This window comes from Trachypithecus francoisi, unplaced genomic scaffold (genome assembly GCF_009764315.1).
Source record: "Trachypithecus francoisi isolate TF-2019V2 unplaced genomic scaffold, Tfra_2.0 Lachesis_group15, whole genome shotgun sequence".
Classification (NCBI taxonomy): domain Eukaryota; kingdom Metazoa; phylum Chordata; class Mammalia; order Primates; family Cercopithecidae; genus Trachypithecus; species Trachypithecus francoisi.
Genome location: NW_022681460.1, coordinates 110,860,747 through 110,880,165, shown reverse-complemented (window position 1 = coordinate 110,880,165; position 19,419 = coordinate 110,860,747). Strand labels below are relative to the sequence as shown.

The 19,419-nt window shown below is 51.9% G+C and overlaps 1 protein-coding gene across 1 annotated transcript in view; it reads right to left on the bottom strand.

Annotated features, from left to right (window-relative positions):
- SRL (sarcalumenin) overlaps positions 1–15,356 on the bottom strand; it is a 53,020-nt gene extending 37,664 nt beyond the window's left edge. The window contains exon 1 of the mRNA XM_033235913.1: positions 15,263–15,356. Within this exon, the coding sequence (XP_033091804.1) occupies positions 15,263–15,323 (61 nt within the window). The 5' untranslated portion in view covers positions 15,324–15,356. The remainder of the gene's footprint in view (positions 1–15,262) is intronic.
- Positions 15,357–19,419: the final 4,063 nt, after the last annotated feature.

Here is a 19,419-nt window from a genome sequence, read left to right as displayed (position 1 = left end):
GGTGGAAAGAAGAATGGGTGGATGGATAGATGAATGGAGAGATGGATGGATGAGTAGACTAATGGATGGAAGGATGGATGTGTGGGTGGGTGGATGAGTGAATGGATGATGGGTGGATGAATGGATGAGTGGATGGGATGAATGGGTGAGTAGATGAGTAGATGGATGATGGGTAGATGATGGATGGGTGGACAGATGGGGGGATGGAAGGATGTATGAATGGATGGATCAATGGTGGTGTTGGCAAAATGGAAGACCTTCCCTCAACCCCACTTGGGTTCCAAGAGACAGGAGAGGACCCAGATTCAGAACCAGAGAAGTGCTTGCCTAGGAACAGGCTGTGTCCTCAGGCCATGTCATCTAACCTCTCCAGGCCTGCTTCTCATTATTAAAAGGCACCAGAGGAGCTGCTTTCCACACCTTTCAACATGTGACAGCCACACGAACTGAACTGCTGAGTTGCAGGGCCTCCTCTTAAAGACCTTAAGATCTTATTGGAGGGAAAGGTAAGCAGGCAGAAAGATGGAACTAACTTCAGGGCAGCTCCTGAGCAGGAATGTGAACCCAAAGGGCTTAGTGGAGGAGCCCACGACGAAGTGAAGTCATTTGGGGTGGGACACTGCAGGAGCCCAGCCAGGTGTGTGGGGACAGTGGCTGTGGTTAGGATAGTGGGACATAGTCAAAGGAGAGCCTGGGATGCTGGTCTAAGGAGAGCCTGGGATGCTGGTCTAAGGAGGGCCTGGGATACTGGTCTAAGGAGGGCCTGGGATGCTGGTCTAACGAGGGCAGTCTGGGCTTCCTGGCACCAGGCCTCCTGATCATTGGTGGCCACTTCTGAAAAGGGCTGAAGGCCAGGAACGGTGACTCACACTTGTAACCCCAGCACTTTGGAAGGCTGAGGCAGGTGGATCACAAGGTCAGGAGTTCAAGACCAGCCTGGCCAAGATGGTGAAACCCTATTTCTACTAAAAATATAAAAATTAGCTGGATATGGTGGCATGCGCCTATAATCCCAGTTACCCGGGAGACTGAGGCAGAGAACTGCTCGATCCCAGGAGGTGGAGGTTGCAGTGAGCTGAGATCACACCACTGTACTCCAGCCTGGGCAACAGAGCGAGACTCTGTCTAAAAAAAAAAAAAAAAAAAAAAAAAAAGCCGGGCGCAGTGGCTCATGCCTATAATCCCAGCACTTTTGGAGGCCAAGGTGGGCGGATCATGAGGTAAGGAGATCAAGATCATCCTGGCTAACACAGTGAAACCCCATCTCCACTAAAAATACAAAAAAATTAGCCGGGTGTGGTGGCGGGTGCCTGTAATCCTAGCTATTCGGGAGGCTGAGGCAGGAGAACGGCATGAACCCGGGAGGTGGAGCTTGCAGTGAGCCGAGATCACACCACTGTACTCCAGCCTGGGTGACAGAGCGAGACTCTGTCTCAAAAAAAATAAAGAAAGAAAGAAAGAAAAAGAAAAAAAAGAAAGGTCTGAAGACCCTGGGGCTGGGTAGAGGTGGGGACTAGTCTCCTTACTCCTGTTCCCCTCCAGAACTGGACCGAGCCACAGCCACCAGCTTCAATGGCTGTTCAAACACCCCAGCCTCTGGGTTTGGGACCCCTGCCACCCACAGTGAGAAGACACAGCCTTCTAGTGGGGGACCCCGCCTTCTAGAGAGGGAGAAGTCATAAGAAAGTGAACTTCTCAGCAACACTCAAGAAGGTTCCACACACACGCTCACATGTTCACTGCAGCATTACTCACAACAGCGAAGACACAGAATCAACCCAGGTGCCCATCAACAGTGGACTGAATCAAGAAGATGTGGTACGTCTACACCATGGAATACCACACAGCCATTAAAAAAAATAATCATGGCCAGGTGCAGTGGCTCACAATAGTAATTCCAGGACTTTGGGAGGCTGAGGTGGGTGGATCACGAGGTCAGGAGATCGAGACCATCCTGGCTAACATGGTGAAACCCCGACTCTACTAAAAATACAAAAAAATTAGAAAGGCATGGTGGCGGGTACCTGTAGCCCCAGCTACTCGGGAGGATGAGGCAGGAGAATGGCGTGAACCCAGGAGGCGGAGCTTGCAGTGAGCTAAGATGGCGCCACCGCACTCCAGCCTGGGTGACAGAGCAAGACTCTGTCTCAAAAAATATATATATATATATCATGTTGTTTGCAGAAACATGGATGCAGCTGGAGGCCATTATCCCAAGCAAATTAAGGCAGAAACAAAAAACCAAAGACTGCATATTCTCACTTATAAGTGAGAGCTAAACATTGGACACATGGACATAAAGAGGGGTGCAACAGACACTGGGAACTACTAGACAGGAGAGTGAGAAAGAGGACAAGGGTTGACAAACTACCTATTGGGTACTATGTTCACTATTTGGCTGATAAGATCAACAAAAGCCCAAACCTCAGCATCACGCACTACATCCATGTAAAAAACCTGCCCATGTACCCCCTGAATCTAAAATAAATTTCACTCACAAGTTCTTCCTCTGAGGAGCTTCTGCAGATGAGGAAGTGCTTTCGCATCCTGCACCATCTCCTGCTTGGCTGCTGCGCCCAGGGCCAAGACTTTGAGGGGTCTGCATGCTGGGGCCTCGTGCAGAAGAAGAGCTGGGCCTCAGGTCACAGAGCAAGCTGGTCCTGGGCTTTTGGCTTCTTGGTCCCTTACTCTTTTCATCACACAGGCAGCCAGGACCCAGACCTCCATCCCTTTCCCCTATCTACCTCACCCTGTGTCAGAGGCACACCCCCTAGGAGCTGGGCAATTCTGGTCAATTCTCCCCACCTGGGCAGCCACCCTCCTACCTAGCACCACTGCTAGGCTGGGCTGCCTCCTGAGAATCTCTGCCCGAGCCAGCTGTCCATCCGTTCATTCAACACACTTGCCTGGATGTGTCTGCAGAGCTCCAGATCAGCCAGGGGGGCAACACATGGGCTGTGGAACAAAGAGGACCAAGGAAACAGGTACTCCCTCTACCCAGTGGAAGACTGTACCCTAGGAGAAAGCTCCCCCAAATTAGTGTCTCCCTAAAATTCATATCCACCTAGAACCTCAGAATGTGATTTTTTCTTTTCTTTTTTTTGAGACAGAGTCTCACTCTGTCACCCAGGCTGGTGTGTGGTGGTGCAATCTCGGCTCACTGCAACCTCCGCCTCCTGGGTTCAAGTGATTCTCCTGCCTCAGCCCCGCAAGTGGATGGGATTACAGGCAGGCACCACCATGCCTGGTTATTTATTTATTTATTTTTGTATCTTTAGTAGGGACAGGGTTTCACCATGTTGGTCAGGCTGGTCTTGAACTCCTGACCTCGTGATCCGTCCCCACCTTGGCCTCCCAAAGTGCTGGGATTACAGGTGTGAGCTATCACAACCAGGAAGAATGTGACCTCCTATGGAAATAGGGTCTTTGCAAATGTAATTGGTTAAGATGAGATCATACTGGATTAGGTGGGCCCTAAACCCAATGTCTTCAATGTCCTTAGGTGATGAGGAGAGGACACAGAGACACACAGACAGGGGAGAAGGCCACATGATGACAGAGGCAGAGAGTGCAGTGATGAAGCTGCCACTCAAAGAATGCCAGGAATTGCTGGCCACCACTGGATGCTGGAAGAGGCAAGGAAGGATCCCCCTCAGACCATTCAAAGGGAATGTGGCCCTGCCAACACCTTGATTTCAGACATTTGGGCTTCAGAATTGTGAGAGAATAAATTTCTGTGGTTTCGGCCAGGCACAGTGGCTCACACCTGTAATCCCAGAACTCTGGGAGGCCGAGGTAGGATCACTTGAGCCCAGAAGTTCAAGACCAGCCCAGGCAACATGATGAGAGCCCTGTCTCTGCAAAAAATACAAAAATTAGCTAGCGTGGTGGTGCATGCCTATAGTCTCAGCTACTTGGGAGGCTGTGGTGGGAGGATCACTTGAGCCTGGGAGGCAGAGATGGCAGAGAGCAGAGATCGCACCACTGTACTCCACGCTGGGCAACAGAGTAAGACCCTGCCTCAAAAAAAAAAAAAATTGCTGTGGTTTTAAGCCATTGAGTTTGTGGCAATTTGTTACCGTAGTCCCAGGAAGATCACATAGGAACCAACAGCTAAGCCTGGTGCTGTGAAATCTTCCCAACACCATTTAACACTGAGCCAATCGTTTTCACCATTCCAATGGCCCCAGACCCTGTCGTCACCATCCTGGGGCCCACATGCTCTGAAACCCAGCTCGAGCTCCCCTTCCAGGAAGCATTCCCCGACAACCGCTCCCCCTTTCTCTGCACCCTCAGCCTGCTTATTTTTAGCTGCAGATTACGTCTACCTTATATGGTTCTCTATTCATGTCATGAGCAGGGGCTGTCTCCCCTCCTAGTCTGTAAGCTCTTTGAGGACAGAGAATCCCAAGGATATTAACAGTCCTGAGCAGGGGCGGCGTGTTGATGGATTCCCCTGGTTGGTCAAGTTTCATGATATTTCAGGAAACTGGAGGCAAATATCAAGTTGCCGCACACTCACAAGAGTGATAACCTGCCATTCTTGTCATAGTCCTTTTAACCTCAAAAAGTATCTGGTATCAAAAAATATTTTAAGCATCTGATAATCGTTTTCTTATTATAGTCACGAAACAGCCTATATAGGGCAAGGATCATTATCCCCACTTTATGGGTGAAGAAACAGACCCAGAGATAGTCAGGGACTTGGCAGCTGATTTGTGATAAAACCAGCATTTGCTCTGCCCCCAGGTTCCGGTGCTCCCACTGTGCCTCACCCCAGGCCAGCTGCTCTGCCTCTGTGTGGGCAGCCCCAGGTGAGGAGGGACTTGGTGGGGTACCCACCGGCTTAACTCCCAATTCAGAAAGGAAACAAAGGCAGGAAAGGAGGTGGGCTGGTGTCTTCGGAGCCCGAGGCCAGGGTGGTCTCCCCAGGACAAGGCGAGTACTTGACACTTCTCCAGTTCTTTTCCAGATTCTTCCCAAGTCCTAGAGAGCACTCCTGATCTCTTGATCTCCTTGGGTAAGGTCAAGAAAGACAAGTAATCATCTACGACTTGACACTAAGTAACCAACAAATCGGCTATAGGCTCTCTGGTGGACACAGGCACAGGCGGTCACATCAGGCCCTAAATGCTGTGTAAACTGGATGCCCATCAGAGGCATGGCTTCCAAAGGAATGGCTTGGTCAAGGCTTTAACTATTGTCATCTAGGGGAATTTTTTTTTTTTTTTTTTTTTTTTGCTACAGAGTTTTGCTCTGACACCCAGACTGGAGTGCGGTGGCACAATCACAGTTTACCACAGCCATGACCTCCGGGGCGCAAGAGAGCCACCTGCTCCAGCCTCCCAAGGAGCTGGGACCACACGCATATGCCATTACGCCTGGCTAACTGTTGTATTTTTTGTAGATATGGGGTTTCTCCATGTTGCCCAAGCTACTCTCGAACTCCTGGGGTCAAGCGATCTACCCGCTTCAACCTCCCAAAGTGCTGTGATTGCAGGCAAGAGCCACCATGCCCAGCCTAGAGGAAATTCTATGGGGGAAAACTGAGCTGGCCTAGGTCCTAGCCAAATGACTACCTGAAGGAGGACCGGGGGCTGCAGTTTTGGCAGCAATCCAGTGGTGGGGGGCGGCGGGGGCTCCCAAACCCGGGGACTCTCCCCTGAGCTTCTAGCACAAGCCACTTCCTACAGGCCCAGAACTCCAGGCCAGACTTTGCCTGCACCTGTTTGAGCTCAGAGTACAGTCCCTGTTCTAGAGGCATCCAAAAATATCTGAGAGAGAGGGGAACAGGGAGGGGCTATCTGGAAGAAAACAGGCTAGAATCTTCAGAGAGCTGAGAGAAAGAACCACTTGGCTCAGCATTCAAGGCTCTTCCCAACTGGCCCCAACTCATGACGGTGGCCTAATCTCCCCTGAACATGAGCCCCACATTCTAGCCAGAGTTAGTGTCATCCTGTCCCTGACAGTGCGGTGCTCTGAGCTTCCTCACCTCCTGGCTTTTGTCACCATCTTCAGATGTCTCTGCCTGCACAAATCATCTGTCATTCATTAGACATTGTTGACTGCCTTGAATGAGCCAAGCGTCGTGCTACACTGTTAGTGATGAAACACGGGCAAATTAAACAAAGGCACAGCTTCCACCCTCCCCAAGCTGACCGTCCAGCGATCGTCCCCTCCCTGGAAGTTGGGCTGAAACCCTGTCCCTCTGCACAGCCAACCTTCCCAACCATCTTCTGAACTTCAACCAGAGTGAGCAGAGGCTGCCGGCTGGGGGTGTTAGTTACATTTTTTTTTCAGTGTGTGTCATCTCCCCAAATAGAAGGTCAGCTCCTGAAGGCAGAGACACAACTCGTTCCCGCCTGCACAGTGCAGCTGGCCAGGACCTCACAGGGCTGACAGGGGGCTGAGAGCTGGGCCTCGCAGGGAGGGACTCACAGCTGCCTTCTACCTCTCCCTGCTCTCATCAAATGCCCCACTCTCTCTGCTCCCTGCAGTCCCTGAGGCATCTGAGTCTGAGATCGTGCCATACCCTCATGCTTCTATTTGATCCTTTTGTGCCCTCATCCCTAACCCGAGTCCATCCTGCTTTTCTAACCTAAAGGGGGACAACCTTTAGGAAGCATCTCTCACTTCTTCAGGACTTGGCGCCCAACCTATCCTCTCCTGCCAGAGTTGGCCACAGCCTGCACTCATTCTGTGCTCTCTCTCTCTTTTTTTAAATATGGGGTCTTGCTCTGTTGCCCAGGCTAAAGTACAGTGGTACAATCTTGGCTCACTGCAACCTCAACCTCCCAGGCTCAAGCCATCCTTCCACCTTAGCCTCCCGAGTAGCTGAGACCACAGGTATACCCAGTACATCCAGTTATTTTTAAAATTTTTTTGTAGAGACAAGATCTCACTGTGTTGCCCAAGCTGGTCTGGAACTTCTGGGCTCAAGCAATCCTGCTGCCTTAGCCTCCCAAAGTGCCAGGATTACAGGTGTGAGCCACTGTGCCTAGCCTATTAATTAAATGTAATAAATTACATTGGCTGCTCCAGGAGTCCCTCTGTGAGGGACGATGAGGAAGTGACAGGCAACAGGCATGTCCCCAAAGTAGGGAGGCAGCTGGGACCTTGACTCCAAGTAAAACCACCTTCAGGGTTGCAGAGGGATGAGGGAGGCTGATATCAGGTGGAACAGGACTTCTCTGATCTTAGAGAAGGATGACAGCACAGGCTGCCACCATCGAGGAAACAGATCAGTTTCCAGAAATGCAGTTAAATCCATCCCATTTGCTAAACTGCACCCACCCTGGCCACGTCCTGCTGAGGATACCCAGCCGGGGATGAGCACAGGGGACTGGGACCTCTCGAGCACTGGGCAGATCCTACTTCGCAGCCGTGCTCATCAGGACTCCAGTTCATTCATTCATTATTTCACCCATTCAGGACCTGGAAGAGAAATGCCTGCTATGTAGCTCAGCCCCTCTGCACTCAGAACCGGTGAACTACTTACCACCTCTGTGCTGAGATTTAGGAACTTTGGGTAAGACCTTGCCTGCCAAATGGGAAATTCAGTCTTAGAGACATCTTCCTTGAGCTAAAATCTTCTGAACGCTCTGAAACACAGACAGACTTGAGCAAAGTGCCCGTCTGTGCTGCGAGTCACTGGTCTCCATTGCAATGAGCTGCAGCTCCTCCCCTGACCAGGGTCTTGGTAGCAGGGACAGGGGTCGGAGTAGGGGCCCAGTGTGGGTAGGGAAGGGAGACCCAGGAGGGAATGGAGGAGCCAAATAGGGTGAAGGCAGAGTCTGAAGATCAACTTTTAGCTCTAAGAAGACAGGTGAAGTCAGGGGTGAGGTCCCTGAGGAGCCAGGACTCCCAGAGCAAACTCGGCAGAGAACAGAAGCCAGCCCACCACCTTGAGCCAAAGTGAGTCCCACCAATGCACCACGAGAAGGCACAGGCCTCACAGCCAAAAACACATCATGAAGGGGACCTGAAGCTGGACTCCCATCCCCAGTCCACAAGGAAGAATGAAAACCAAAGTCAGCTGCGTGCAGTGGCTCACACCTGTAGCCCCAGCACTTTGGGAGGCCAAGGCAGGAGAATCACTTGAGCCCAGGCGTTTGAGACCAGTCTGAGCAACATAGTGACATAGTGAGACAATGTATCTACAAAAAGTAAAACTAGCTGGGCTTGGTGACACGTCCCTGTAGTCCCAGCTACTCTGAAGGCTGAAATGGGAAGATCACTTGAACCCAGGAAGTTGAGGCTGCAGTGAGCTATGATTGCACTACTGCACTCCAGCCTGGGAGACTAAGTGAGACCTTATCTCACTTATAAAAATAAAAAAGAGAGAGAGGACTACGGTCATCATCTGGGTAACTCAGGCCACATGTCCACTGCGTCAATTTCCACTTAAAAAAGCTAACCCAGCTAGGTGTGGTGGCTCATGCCTGTAATCTCAGCACTTTGGGAGGTCGATATCGGCGGATCACGAGGTCAGGAGATCAAGACCATCCTGGCTGACATGGTGAAACACCATCTCCACTAAAAATACAAAAGAAAAAATTAGCCGGGCATGGTGGCAGGCACCTGTAGTACCAGCTACTTGGGAGGCTGAGGCAGGAGAATGGTGTGAACCCAGGAGGCAGAGCTTGCAGTGAGCCAAGATCGCGCCACTGCACTCCAGCCTGGGTGACAGAGCGAGACTCCTTCTTAAAAAAAAAAAAAAAATGCTAAACGGGCCGGGCGCAGTGGCTCACGCCTGTAATCCCAGCACTCGGGAGGCAGAGGTGAGCGGATCATGAGGTCAGGAGATCGAGACCAGCCTGACCAACATGGAGAAACCCCATCTCTACTAAAAATACAAAATTAGCCAGGCTTGGTGGTACATGCCTGTAATCCCAGCTACTCAGGAGGCTGAGGCTGAAGAATCACTTGAACCTGGGAGGCGGAGGTTGCGGTGAGCCAAGATCGTGCCACTGCACTCCAGCCTGGGCAACAAGAGCAAAACTCCATCTCAAAACAAATAAATAAAAGTTAAAAAAAAAAGAAAAAACTTTTCTCAGCCAGGTGCACTGGTTCACACCCACGGGAAACCAAGGCAGGTGGATCACTTAAGCCCAGGGATCTGAGACCATCCTGAGCAACACAGTGAATCCTGCCTCTCCCATAAAAAACAAAATTAGTCGGACATAGGGTAGTCCTAGCTACTCGAGAGGCTGAGGTGGGAGGATTGCTTGAGCCCAGGAGGTGGAGACTGCAGTGAGCCTTGATCAACCGCTGCACTCCAGCCTGCGCAACAGAGTGAGTCCCTGTCTCACAAAAATAAATAAAAAGGGAAAGAAAAAAATTTTCTCTTCCTCTGTAAACCCATCTGCTTTTAAGTTACTGTTGCTGGACTTTATTTCTCCCAAACTTAATTTTTAAAAGTTTCTATGTCTAAAGATGTTGCCTCCTCATCCTCACTAAATACCCTCAAACCCTCCTCATCGGCCAGTGACCTGCTGGTTGTCAGAAGCGACAGCTCCTCTCCCTCAGCATCTCTGTGATATTTAATCCTGCTGGCCACCCGCCTTCTTCTAGAAGACCTGGACTTGCAGGTCACTGTCTCTTCTTGGGTCCCTTCCTATCTACCTATCTTTCTGATAAATTCATTTATCGTCTTTCTCTTCCTACTCCTCAAACTCAGTGTTCATCAAGGATCGGTCCTTGAATCTTTGTCTCTTCCTGGTAGAGCTCCCTGGGTGACCTCAGAGCCTCCCTCTCATCTTTATGTAAATGAATCTCACTCCTAAATGCCCTGACCTGACATCCCTCCTGAGCTGCAGTCCTGCCTTTCTAGCCCCTGCCACCTCCATCCAGATGCCCCACGAGTAGCCAATCTTCATAATGACCCAAACTGAACTTTTTTTTTTTTTTTTGAGACAGAGTCTTGCTCTGTCACCCAGGCTGGAGTGCAGTGGTGTGATCTCAGTTCGCAGCAACCTCTGCCTCCCAGGTTCAAGCGATTCTTCTGCGTCAGCCTCCCGAGTAGCTGGGATTACAGGCTCATGCCACTATGCGTGGCTAATTTTTTTGTATTTTTAGTAGAGATGGGGTCTCATCCTATTAGTCAGGCTGGTCTCAAACTCCTGACCTCATGGTCTGCCCTCCTCAGCCTCCCAAAGTGCTGGGATTACAGGTATAAGCCACCGCATCCAGCCCTGAACTTTTTTTTTTTTTTTTTGAGGGAGGGTCTCACTCTGTTGCCCAGGTTGGAGTACAATGGTGCAATCACAGCTCACTACAGTCTCAGCCTACCGAGCTCAAGCAATCCTCCTGCCTCAACCTCCCAAGTAGCTGGGACTACAGGCACCTGCCACCATGCCCAGTTCATTTTTTCTATTTTTTTGTTTTTTTAAATTTTCTATGTTGTCCAAGCTGGTCTAAAACCCCTGGGCTCAGGTATCCTCCCGCCTCTGCCTCCCAAAGTTCTGGGATTACAGGTGTGAGCCACTTCACCCAGGCCCAAACTGAACTCTTAAAATCTATTCCTCTCTCTCATGTTCCCAGTCTATTTTTCTGGAAAGATCATTCTCCCAGCGACCTCGACAGAACCTATAAGGGCCCCCTCCCTGGGCCTGGCTCCCAAGCTGGGAAGGCCAGGGATTCTACACCAGCTATCAACTGGGTCCACCCCTTCTCTCCACTCCCAACCCCTCGCCCGGGTCCACACTCCCTCACCTACCTCTCTGGTGTGGCTGACTAATCAGTCTCCCCTCGCCCTACTCTTCCTACAGACAACTGCCAGATAGATCTTCCCTGAGCCCTTGGTGGTGACCCACTACCCACCAAGCAAAGCCCTGCTTGGCCTAACAAGGCCCTTCACACTTCAGCCCCAACCTTGCCTTCCAAACACGTCACACCACCCCACTTCCATCTGCCCACCTTCATGCAAGACAGAACAACGTTCCCCTTTCCTGGGTCTCACCAGAGCCCAGTTGCTCTGGCACCTGAGTTTGCTCCTCTTGTTCCCTCATCTCAGAATTCCCTTCCTGCCATCTTTCTGTTCTGAATCCTGCTTTCCTCAAGGCCCAGCTCAAATATTCCCTCATCCGGAAAACCTTTTCTGATCTGATCCACTCAGCTCAAGATGGTCTCCTCCCTGCCTTCAACCCACCTTGCTTTTCTCATGCCTCCCCAATGACATTGATGTGTATCCCATGTGACCAGATTCAGCTACGTGCAAGGCAGAAGACACCTCCTCTCCCCTACTGGACTATAAACATTGAACATAAAATGCCTGTCTCAATTCCCGTAGCACTATATCTTAAAGACAACAGGGACGCAGTAAACGCGGGATGGGCTCACGAATGATGAAGCCTGGTGAAGTGTTTGAATGAGAGGGTTGCACACACGAGTGATGTTTATAGGGAAGGGGTTGCGCTGCCATGAGGCCTGGATTTGGGTTTGGAGCAGGGCATATGCCCAGGAGACAGAGCTAAGCCCAGGCGCTCCATCCCACAGCCATGGCCCTCCCGGCTCCCCACTCCGCCAGCCGCCTTGTTCCAGTTAGGATGTACAGGGCCTAGCCCTGTCCTTAGCCCTGCAGGTCAGGTCAGAGAACGGAAGCAGCTGTCCTCCTCCTGTGTCCATAGGCTGACTATCCCCAGCCCACCATACCCAAGTAGGCACCAAACAGCCAGCTGGATGCTACCGGCCTCATCTGGACCTCCCTCTGGGGGATAAGTGGGTAAAAGCACAGGCCAAGGAGTGGAAAGGACTGAATTCCAGCTCTGGCCTGCCATGAATTCACTGTTTGACCTTCACCGTAATACCCGGATGTGGGACAAAACCAGCAGTTCCTAAACAGCAGTTCCACAGGCCACCATGCCAGGTGCCACTTTTTTTTTTTTTTTTTCTTGAGACAAGGTCTCGCTTTGTCGCCCAGGCTTGAGTGCAGTGGTGCAATCACAACTCACTGTAGCCTTGACCTCCTGAGTTCATGTGATCCTCCCATCTCAGCCTCTCCCGTAGCTGGGACCACAGGTGTGCACCCCTACACCCAGCTAATTTTTTGTGTTTTATTTTAGAGACAGGGTGTCACTATGTTGTCTAGACTGGTCTCAAATTCTTAGCTTCAAGTGATGCTCCCATCTTGGCTTCCCAAAGCGCTGGGATTACAGGTGTGAGCCACTGTGTCCGACCAAGGTGTCACTTTTTTGAGGGATGTGTTCATTACCACGGCCCAGTCTAGTGCATTCCAGGCTCACTGTGGGACCAGATGTCCCCTACAGGCTTGCCCAGCAGCACCAAATGAGGAGTCAGGGAACCAGCTGTGGGGAAAAGGCTTCTGGGGTCTGTTCTCTGCCCAAGACCCCTGAGCTTGCTGCATTTTCTCAGCAGCCCTCCCACGGCGGATCCTAGCATCTGGGCTGCCCTGTTGAGGAAACTGGAGTGCTGGCCTCTTTCCAGAAATAACCAGCGAGGGGTGGGAGAGAAAGGGGTGGGGAAACGGCTTCCTGATCGTCACTGTGCACCCTTGTCTCACATGGCGGGCGCTGAGCCGTGGGCACTCACAGAGGGGCAGCCCCAGCATGCACCAGCCCTTCGCCACTGGGGTGGCCGAGTGGGGCCAGGGCAGATGGGCAAGTCTGAAACTATGGCTGGAGCTGGAGGAAGGATGAGGGATGGACAGGAATCCCCAGATCCCCAATCTCTGTATCAAGCAACAGGAAGGACAACAGGAAGCAAAGAAGTCCCAAATTCTGCCTTTAGCAATAAACACCAATGGCTTAAACCCAAAGAAATGCTTTCTCGGCAGATCCCACTCTCCAGGGAAACCAAAAGTATAGCTCTTCACCCTGCAAACGAGGGAAGCTCCCCCAGGATGGTCTTATCCACTGCACCCTTTCTCCTCCTTTCACACTCACCCTACAGGGAGAGAGGGGCTTGGGAGTACAGGCAGGGTCTGTCACAGAGAGACAGGCTGAGGAAAGGAGAGGGCCCTGGACCGGGTGTGCCTGTCCCTGACTCGCTGTCTGGCCTCGGAAAAGTCTTCCTGTTCCTCTGGGTTCCTTCCCTCCCCTGGACGGTGGGGAGACTGATCAAATCATTGCTAGGGGCCTTTCCCACTGCTTTAGGGAGGAATAGCCCCAAACCAGGACTCCCAAAGAGGAGGGCCCCGTGGGTACAAGGGCCTGAGTGCAGCACATCGGGAGGTGGAGCCAGGAATGCCCCACCTGGCTGCTCCTTCCCTGTCCTGGCATGGGCATGGGCGATGGGTGGTCGGTGACGGAGGGGCGCTTGTCTCCTCACAGGGAAGCAAGAAGGAGGGCTGCAGAGCCCACCACCCCAGTCCAGAGCAGCACAGGAGCAACAAGGGCGAAAAGCCAGAGGAGAAGCTCTGCGAGGTCCCCGGCCTAAGAAGCAGGTGGAAGTGGTGAGCGAGAATATCTGCCGCCACCCGGCCGAGGAGCAAAATAGCGAGGGAAGTTAGCACACAGCAGAGAGATGACGGAAAGAGGTCAGGAGCCAAGATGTGACCTTTGGGTGGAGTGGTATTTACCGGGGTGGCCCAATTCTAGAGGGGGAATCGCCCACCAGGAAAGGCTGTCATGATGGGGGTGTGAGGAAGCCACCTTGTGGGTTAGAACCTGCTGGTGGATACAGGAGGAAGCCTCTTCTGGGGTACACAGTCCACAGAGGGGCAGAGTCCTGATAAAATCCACCACTGTGGATGAAACCCATAGCCCAATACTGAGCAGGAGCAGGGACAAAGGGAAGCTTTACGCAGGAGGTTGGGGCGGGGCAGACGCACGCTGTGGGCCCCAGGAAGGAGAGACAGCAGAGAGAAGAGACCTTTGCACAAGCACCTGCCTGCCTCCTTTCCCCACGGCAAGAGCCCCCAGCAAGGCCTGCAGAACATTCCAGATGGCCAGTTCCCTCGGTGGGAGGAAAGATAAAGGATGTCCCTAAAAGGCCAAAAATTCCTGGGGCCCAGTGTGTAGAAGCCCAGCAGCTGGGGCTGGGCTGCAGCAGAGGAGGGGCCACGAAGGCAGAGGGTGGCAGCGGCTTGGGGCTCCGGATCCAATTACGTGGCTGTTTCCATACTTAGCCGCCTGACAGCCGCCTGGAATACTCAGCACTCAGCCGCTGCAGCCCTGCAAAGCCCAAATTAACTCAAGGACAGACAAGGGCAGGGCCCAGCAGCACTTGCAGCGGCCAGAGCCCCCCACCTTACATCTTGAATCCCCAAGACACAGCTTTTGTTCCCACTCACTGCCTGCTCTCCTTACTGGGCCTGTGCCCCTGCAACCCCCTATTCAACCTCAAAGACCTGAAAGGCTGGACCCTGGGCCTCTCCAGTCCCAGGTACGAACCTAGGCTCAGAGCCCTGCTGGGGGAAGACTGCCGAGTCATGAAAAGACATGGTGGGAAGTCTGGATCCTAGGGGGATCCCCAGAGCACCTCCCTAAAAGCATTCCCCAGGGGAACCTGGCCTCAGGAACCTTAGGAACAAGAGAGGTGGCAAAACAATCTGGCATCTCCTCCACAGCCTATAGATAAACCCCCATGGTGCAACCCAAGCCACCTCTGCTACCCGAAGTGCTGAGACGCCAAAGGGAAGCGTCAGCACGCAGAGACAAGCCCCTTTTCTGACGGAAGCCCCCACCCTGAGCAGAGGCTCCACTCCAGAACGGGCCCCGTTCCTCTTCTGAATTGCATCCAATTCTCTTTCCAGCCCAACCGCCAGCTCTATTTCCGATCTTATCCCAAACCAACTCCAATTCTATCTCACTGCTCCCAAAACGGTCCCCACCTTTGCCCAGTGTATCCCCCTCTGTCCTCAATCACACAAACCCAGGTCTCTTGCTGGAGTAGGGCCTCCGCCTTATCTCCCACTAGGTGGGAGCGTCACCTCAACGACCTCCAGCTCCCAGACTGTGCTATTTCGTCCATCTCAGGGGCTCCCCTGTCTTGCCTTTCAGGGCCGTCTTTCCCACATCTACTGGCCAGACTCCTCTCTGACCCGGTTCACAGCTCAGTTCTGTTTGCTGTTCCCACTTCCTCTGGCCTCCCTGAGAGCCCCACAACTGCGCTCCTTCTCTCCAGCACCCAACTCTTTCTCCAAGGCCCCAGGCCTGGGGAAAAGAGAAGGGTAAGAAGATAGCAGCCAACAGGCAGGGTTTGCCATCAGCCCCGACCCTGTACCCCATCCATGGTAGACAGAAAACCTTGGAGGAAGTGTGGGGGCGCAGTCTGGGCTGGGTCATGCTGGGAGGGGCCCTACCTGCTTGTCCTGAGAGCAGGAGCGAGGCCAGGAGGCAGCCGAGCAGGACCAGCGCCCTCATGGTGACTGCCAAGAGAGTCCAGCTGCTCCTCGCCTCTATTTATACGGCCGGCCGTGGCAGCAGGCGGTGGAGGGGGGAGAGGGGTCACACAGTCACTAGGGCAACTAGGAGGGCGTGAAAGGGAAGAAGCCCAGACCCCGGAAGGCTGTGCGGGGGCTGAGGCTGCACCACTGCTGTCCCAGCTGCTGGGCCCCAGAAGGCAGGGTCACAGCTGGATTCTCTTCCCCCGAACCCCTGCAGCCCTGGGATCACATGACATGGGCCACAGGGCATAGGTGACAGGCATAAAATGGAGCATCCCTTGGGCTCAGGCCATGGAGCTAGGAATCTGAGTCTTCCCAGAACCTGCAATAACTTGACCTGAAGTTGGGGCAGGTTAAGGACCTTGACACGCCTGCACTGGAAGGAGGACGTTGTATGGCAACGCAAAAGAAATCCTATTTGACAGCCACTGACCCACATGCTAGAGAGTAGTCAGCTATGGCAAACCGGCAACATGTGACCTCTGAGGTCCAGGCTGCAGCCCTGGAACAACCTTCCCAGCCTCTGGAAGAGAGAGAGCACAGACCAGAGGGAGAGGGGCACTCTGAGACACAAGCTGAGGCTGCGGTGTAAATTGGAGGATGGAGCAACAGATACCACTTCCAATGGCCCAGGGGTTCCAGAACATTCAGTCACCTCTGCAAAGTGCTTTTTTGTCTGTCTCTTTGTCTGTTTGACAGAGGATCTCACTCCGTCACCCAGGCTGGAGTGCAGTGGCACAGTCATCGCTCACTGCACTCTACCTCCCAGGCTCCATCAATCCTCCCAATTCAGTCTCCCAAGTAGCTAGGACAATAGTGCCACCAGGCTCTACTAACTTTTTAAAATTTTTGGTAGATGGCCCAGAGGGCCAGTTGTAAGAAGCCAAGGGAAAGCAGGCACTTGCTTGTCTGGTCGGGGGAATGGTGTCACTGTGTGAGGAAGAGGTAGAAGCCAGCCTTGGAGAAAGGAACTAAATCAGGGCCGGACACACTGGCTCACACCTGTAATCCAGCACTTTGGGAGGCCGAGGCAGCTGGATCACCTGAGGTCAGGAGATCGAGACCAGCCTGGCCAACATGGTGAAACCCCATCTCTACTAAAAATACAAAATTACTGGGTGTGGTGGCGGGTGCCTGTAGTCGCAGCTCCTCAGGAGGCTGAGGCAGGAGAATCACTTGATCCCAAGATTGCACCAATGACTCTAGCCTGGGCAACAGGGCGAGATTCGGTCTCAAAGAAAACAAACAAACAAACAAAACAATTAGGCATCTGGTAGGTGCTTGACTTTTTTTTTTTTTAATCTTTTTTAAGAGACAGGGTCTCTGTCACCCCAGCTGGAGTACAGTGACACAATCACAGCTCACTGCAGCCTTGAACTCCTGGGCTCCAGCCACCCTCTCACCTCAACCTCCGAGTGGCTGGCAATACAGGTGTGTACCACATCTGGCTAATTTTTTTGTTTTGTAGAAACAGGTTCTTCCTATGTCACCCAGGCTGGTCTCCAACTCCTGGGCTCAAGCGATGTTCCTGTCTCGACCTCCCAAAGCACTAGGATTACAGGCATGAGCTACTGCTTTTTCAAAGACGAGGTCTTGGGCCTTTTCCTCTCAGAAGTCCCCTCTCTCTCACTAAGGAAGAAGCTGTTTTCCTTTCTCTTTCTTTTGCCTATTAAACCTCTGTTCCTAAACTCCTCATGTATGCCTGTGTCCTAAATTTTCTTGGTGTGAGACAATGAACCCTAGGTATTTACCCCAAACAATGTAGCTGCTTCATGTCAGGGACCTCATCTGGGTTCCCAAGGTACAACACTCATTAAAATAAGTCAAGAAAACTTACTGTGAACTATGTACGGCCTTTCATAATTGAATAAGGTATATTCCTGTGAAGAAAATTTGGGGCATGTTTGTTTCTCTCTGCCTGGTTTCTCTGGAATGTGGAAACTATCTCAACATCTGGTAGAGGCAAACCAGTGTTACAGCCCATCAGAATGGCTGACAGTAATCAAACTCTAAATGGTGCCGCAGACAGAACCACCCATGGACATGCCTTTTTTCCAAGGACCCTTAGCTCGACCCCAGGAGGAGCCCTAGCTTCTGTTCCCCACACAACGTCCCTTTTAAGCATGAAGTAGCCAGAAGGAGTCATTGTCAAACAACCCCTAAGAGCAGTTAGGGTTACCACTCCAGAGTGGGGAATGATACAGGAGTTAAGAAGAAATTACTTAGATAGTGAGGGTATAGAAGTCCTCAGAAAGGTTTTCCTTTTACTGAAAAGCAGCCCCAAATCATTTTCCTTTCTAACAAAGAGTAGTCTGTAAAAAAAAAAAAAAAAAAAATCGAGCTGCAGACACAGATGCAAGCAGTTGTGCCCATCATATTCAAAATGGCGACTCCATCTTCCCTTCTCTGCCAGCCACAGACACAGTAAGGAGCAGACAAGATGGCCTGGCCAAGGGGAAAGTACATTTGCATAATAAGATTAGAGTGGAGAGGTCAGCCTTCCCTCCACCCTGCCACCCCCACGATATGTAAACATCATACCTGACTGAACCAATCTGTGAGCCCTGTGTAAATCAGACACCACCTCCTCAAGCCTGACTATAAAATGCGGTGCATCCGCTGCCGGCGGCCTTTTCCTTTCAGAAGTCCCCTCTCGCCTGTAATCCCAGCACTTTGGGAGGCCGAGACAGGGGGATCACGAGGTCAGGAGATCGAGACCATCCTGGCTAACACGGTGAAACCCCGTCTCTACTAAAAAAATACAAAAAACTAGCCGGGCGACATGGCGGGCGCCTGTAGTCCCACCTACTCGGGAGGCTGAGGCAGGAGAATGGCGTGAACCCGGGAGGCGGAGCTTGCAGTGAGCTGAGATCCGGCCACTGCACTCCAGCCTGGGCGGCAGAGCGAGACTCCGTCTCAAAAAAAAAAAAAAGAAGTCCCCTCTCTCTCACTGGAGAGAGCTGCTTTTCTCTCTTTCTCTTTCTTTTTCCTATTAACCCTCTGCTCCTAAAAATAAAAAATAAAATAAAAATAAAAAATGTTTTAAAATAAAGATGAGGTCTCACTCTGTTGCCCAGGCTCCTCTCAACCTCCCGCCTCAAGTGATTCTCCCACCTCAGCATCCTGAGTAGCCGGAACTACAGGCGTGAGCCACCATGCCCAGCTCAGCTCAGCTCAGCCTTCAGACAGAAGCTGCCAGAGGCCTCAGCCTAAAAGTCCCCAGCCCCATTTTCAGAAGCCATGAATCCCTAGGCACACCTGCTCCTGACTGTCTCAGACTGACATTCCTCAGATGACTGGGGAGGAAGTGTGTTTGAGAACAAGAGGTGGGGCAGGAGAAAAACCATGTAGCCCAGCTACTCCATTCCAATGGTCCCATTTCTGATGCCCTGGAGCCAGGGTCGGCCAGCTGCTTCTGTAAGGGGCCAGGCAGTAAACAGTTGAGGTTTTGTTGGCCATCTGCAACTCCTCCACTCTGCCTGTGTCGCTAGAGCAGTTCGCACCACAGAGATGAATGGATGTGGATGGATCCTGATAAAACTTTACTCTAAAAGAGAGGCAGCAGGCTGGCTCCAAGCTGTAGTTTGCAGATCTCTGCCCATACTCGAGGGAAATTATTTGGTGAATTACTTTGTAAAGCAGAAAATCGTTCGGTAAAGGATCACCCATATCAGCACTTTATGAATCTGGGTTTTCCTACATCTGGCTGCTTCACGTGGGAGTTAAGAGCTAGAAAGGGGAAGGTGGTGCACTATCTTGGGGCCAGGGGATGACGTGTGTGTAACAAGGCTGCTGTGGATTTGAGCCTGGGGGCATATGTTCCAGGGAGAAATATGTGAGGAGTTTCTTAACCTTTTTTTTTTCTTTCTTTTTCTTTTTCTTTTTTGAGACAGGGCCTCATTCTGTCGCCCAGGCTAGAATGCAGTGGTACAATCATAGCTCACTGCAGACTCAACCTCCTGGGCTCAAGCAAACCTCCTACCTCAGCCTCCAAACAGCTGGGACTACTACACCTGGCCATTTTTTTCTTTTTCTTTTTGTAGCAACACAGTCTACCTATATTGCCCAGGCTG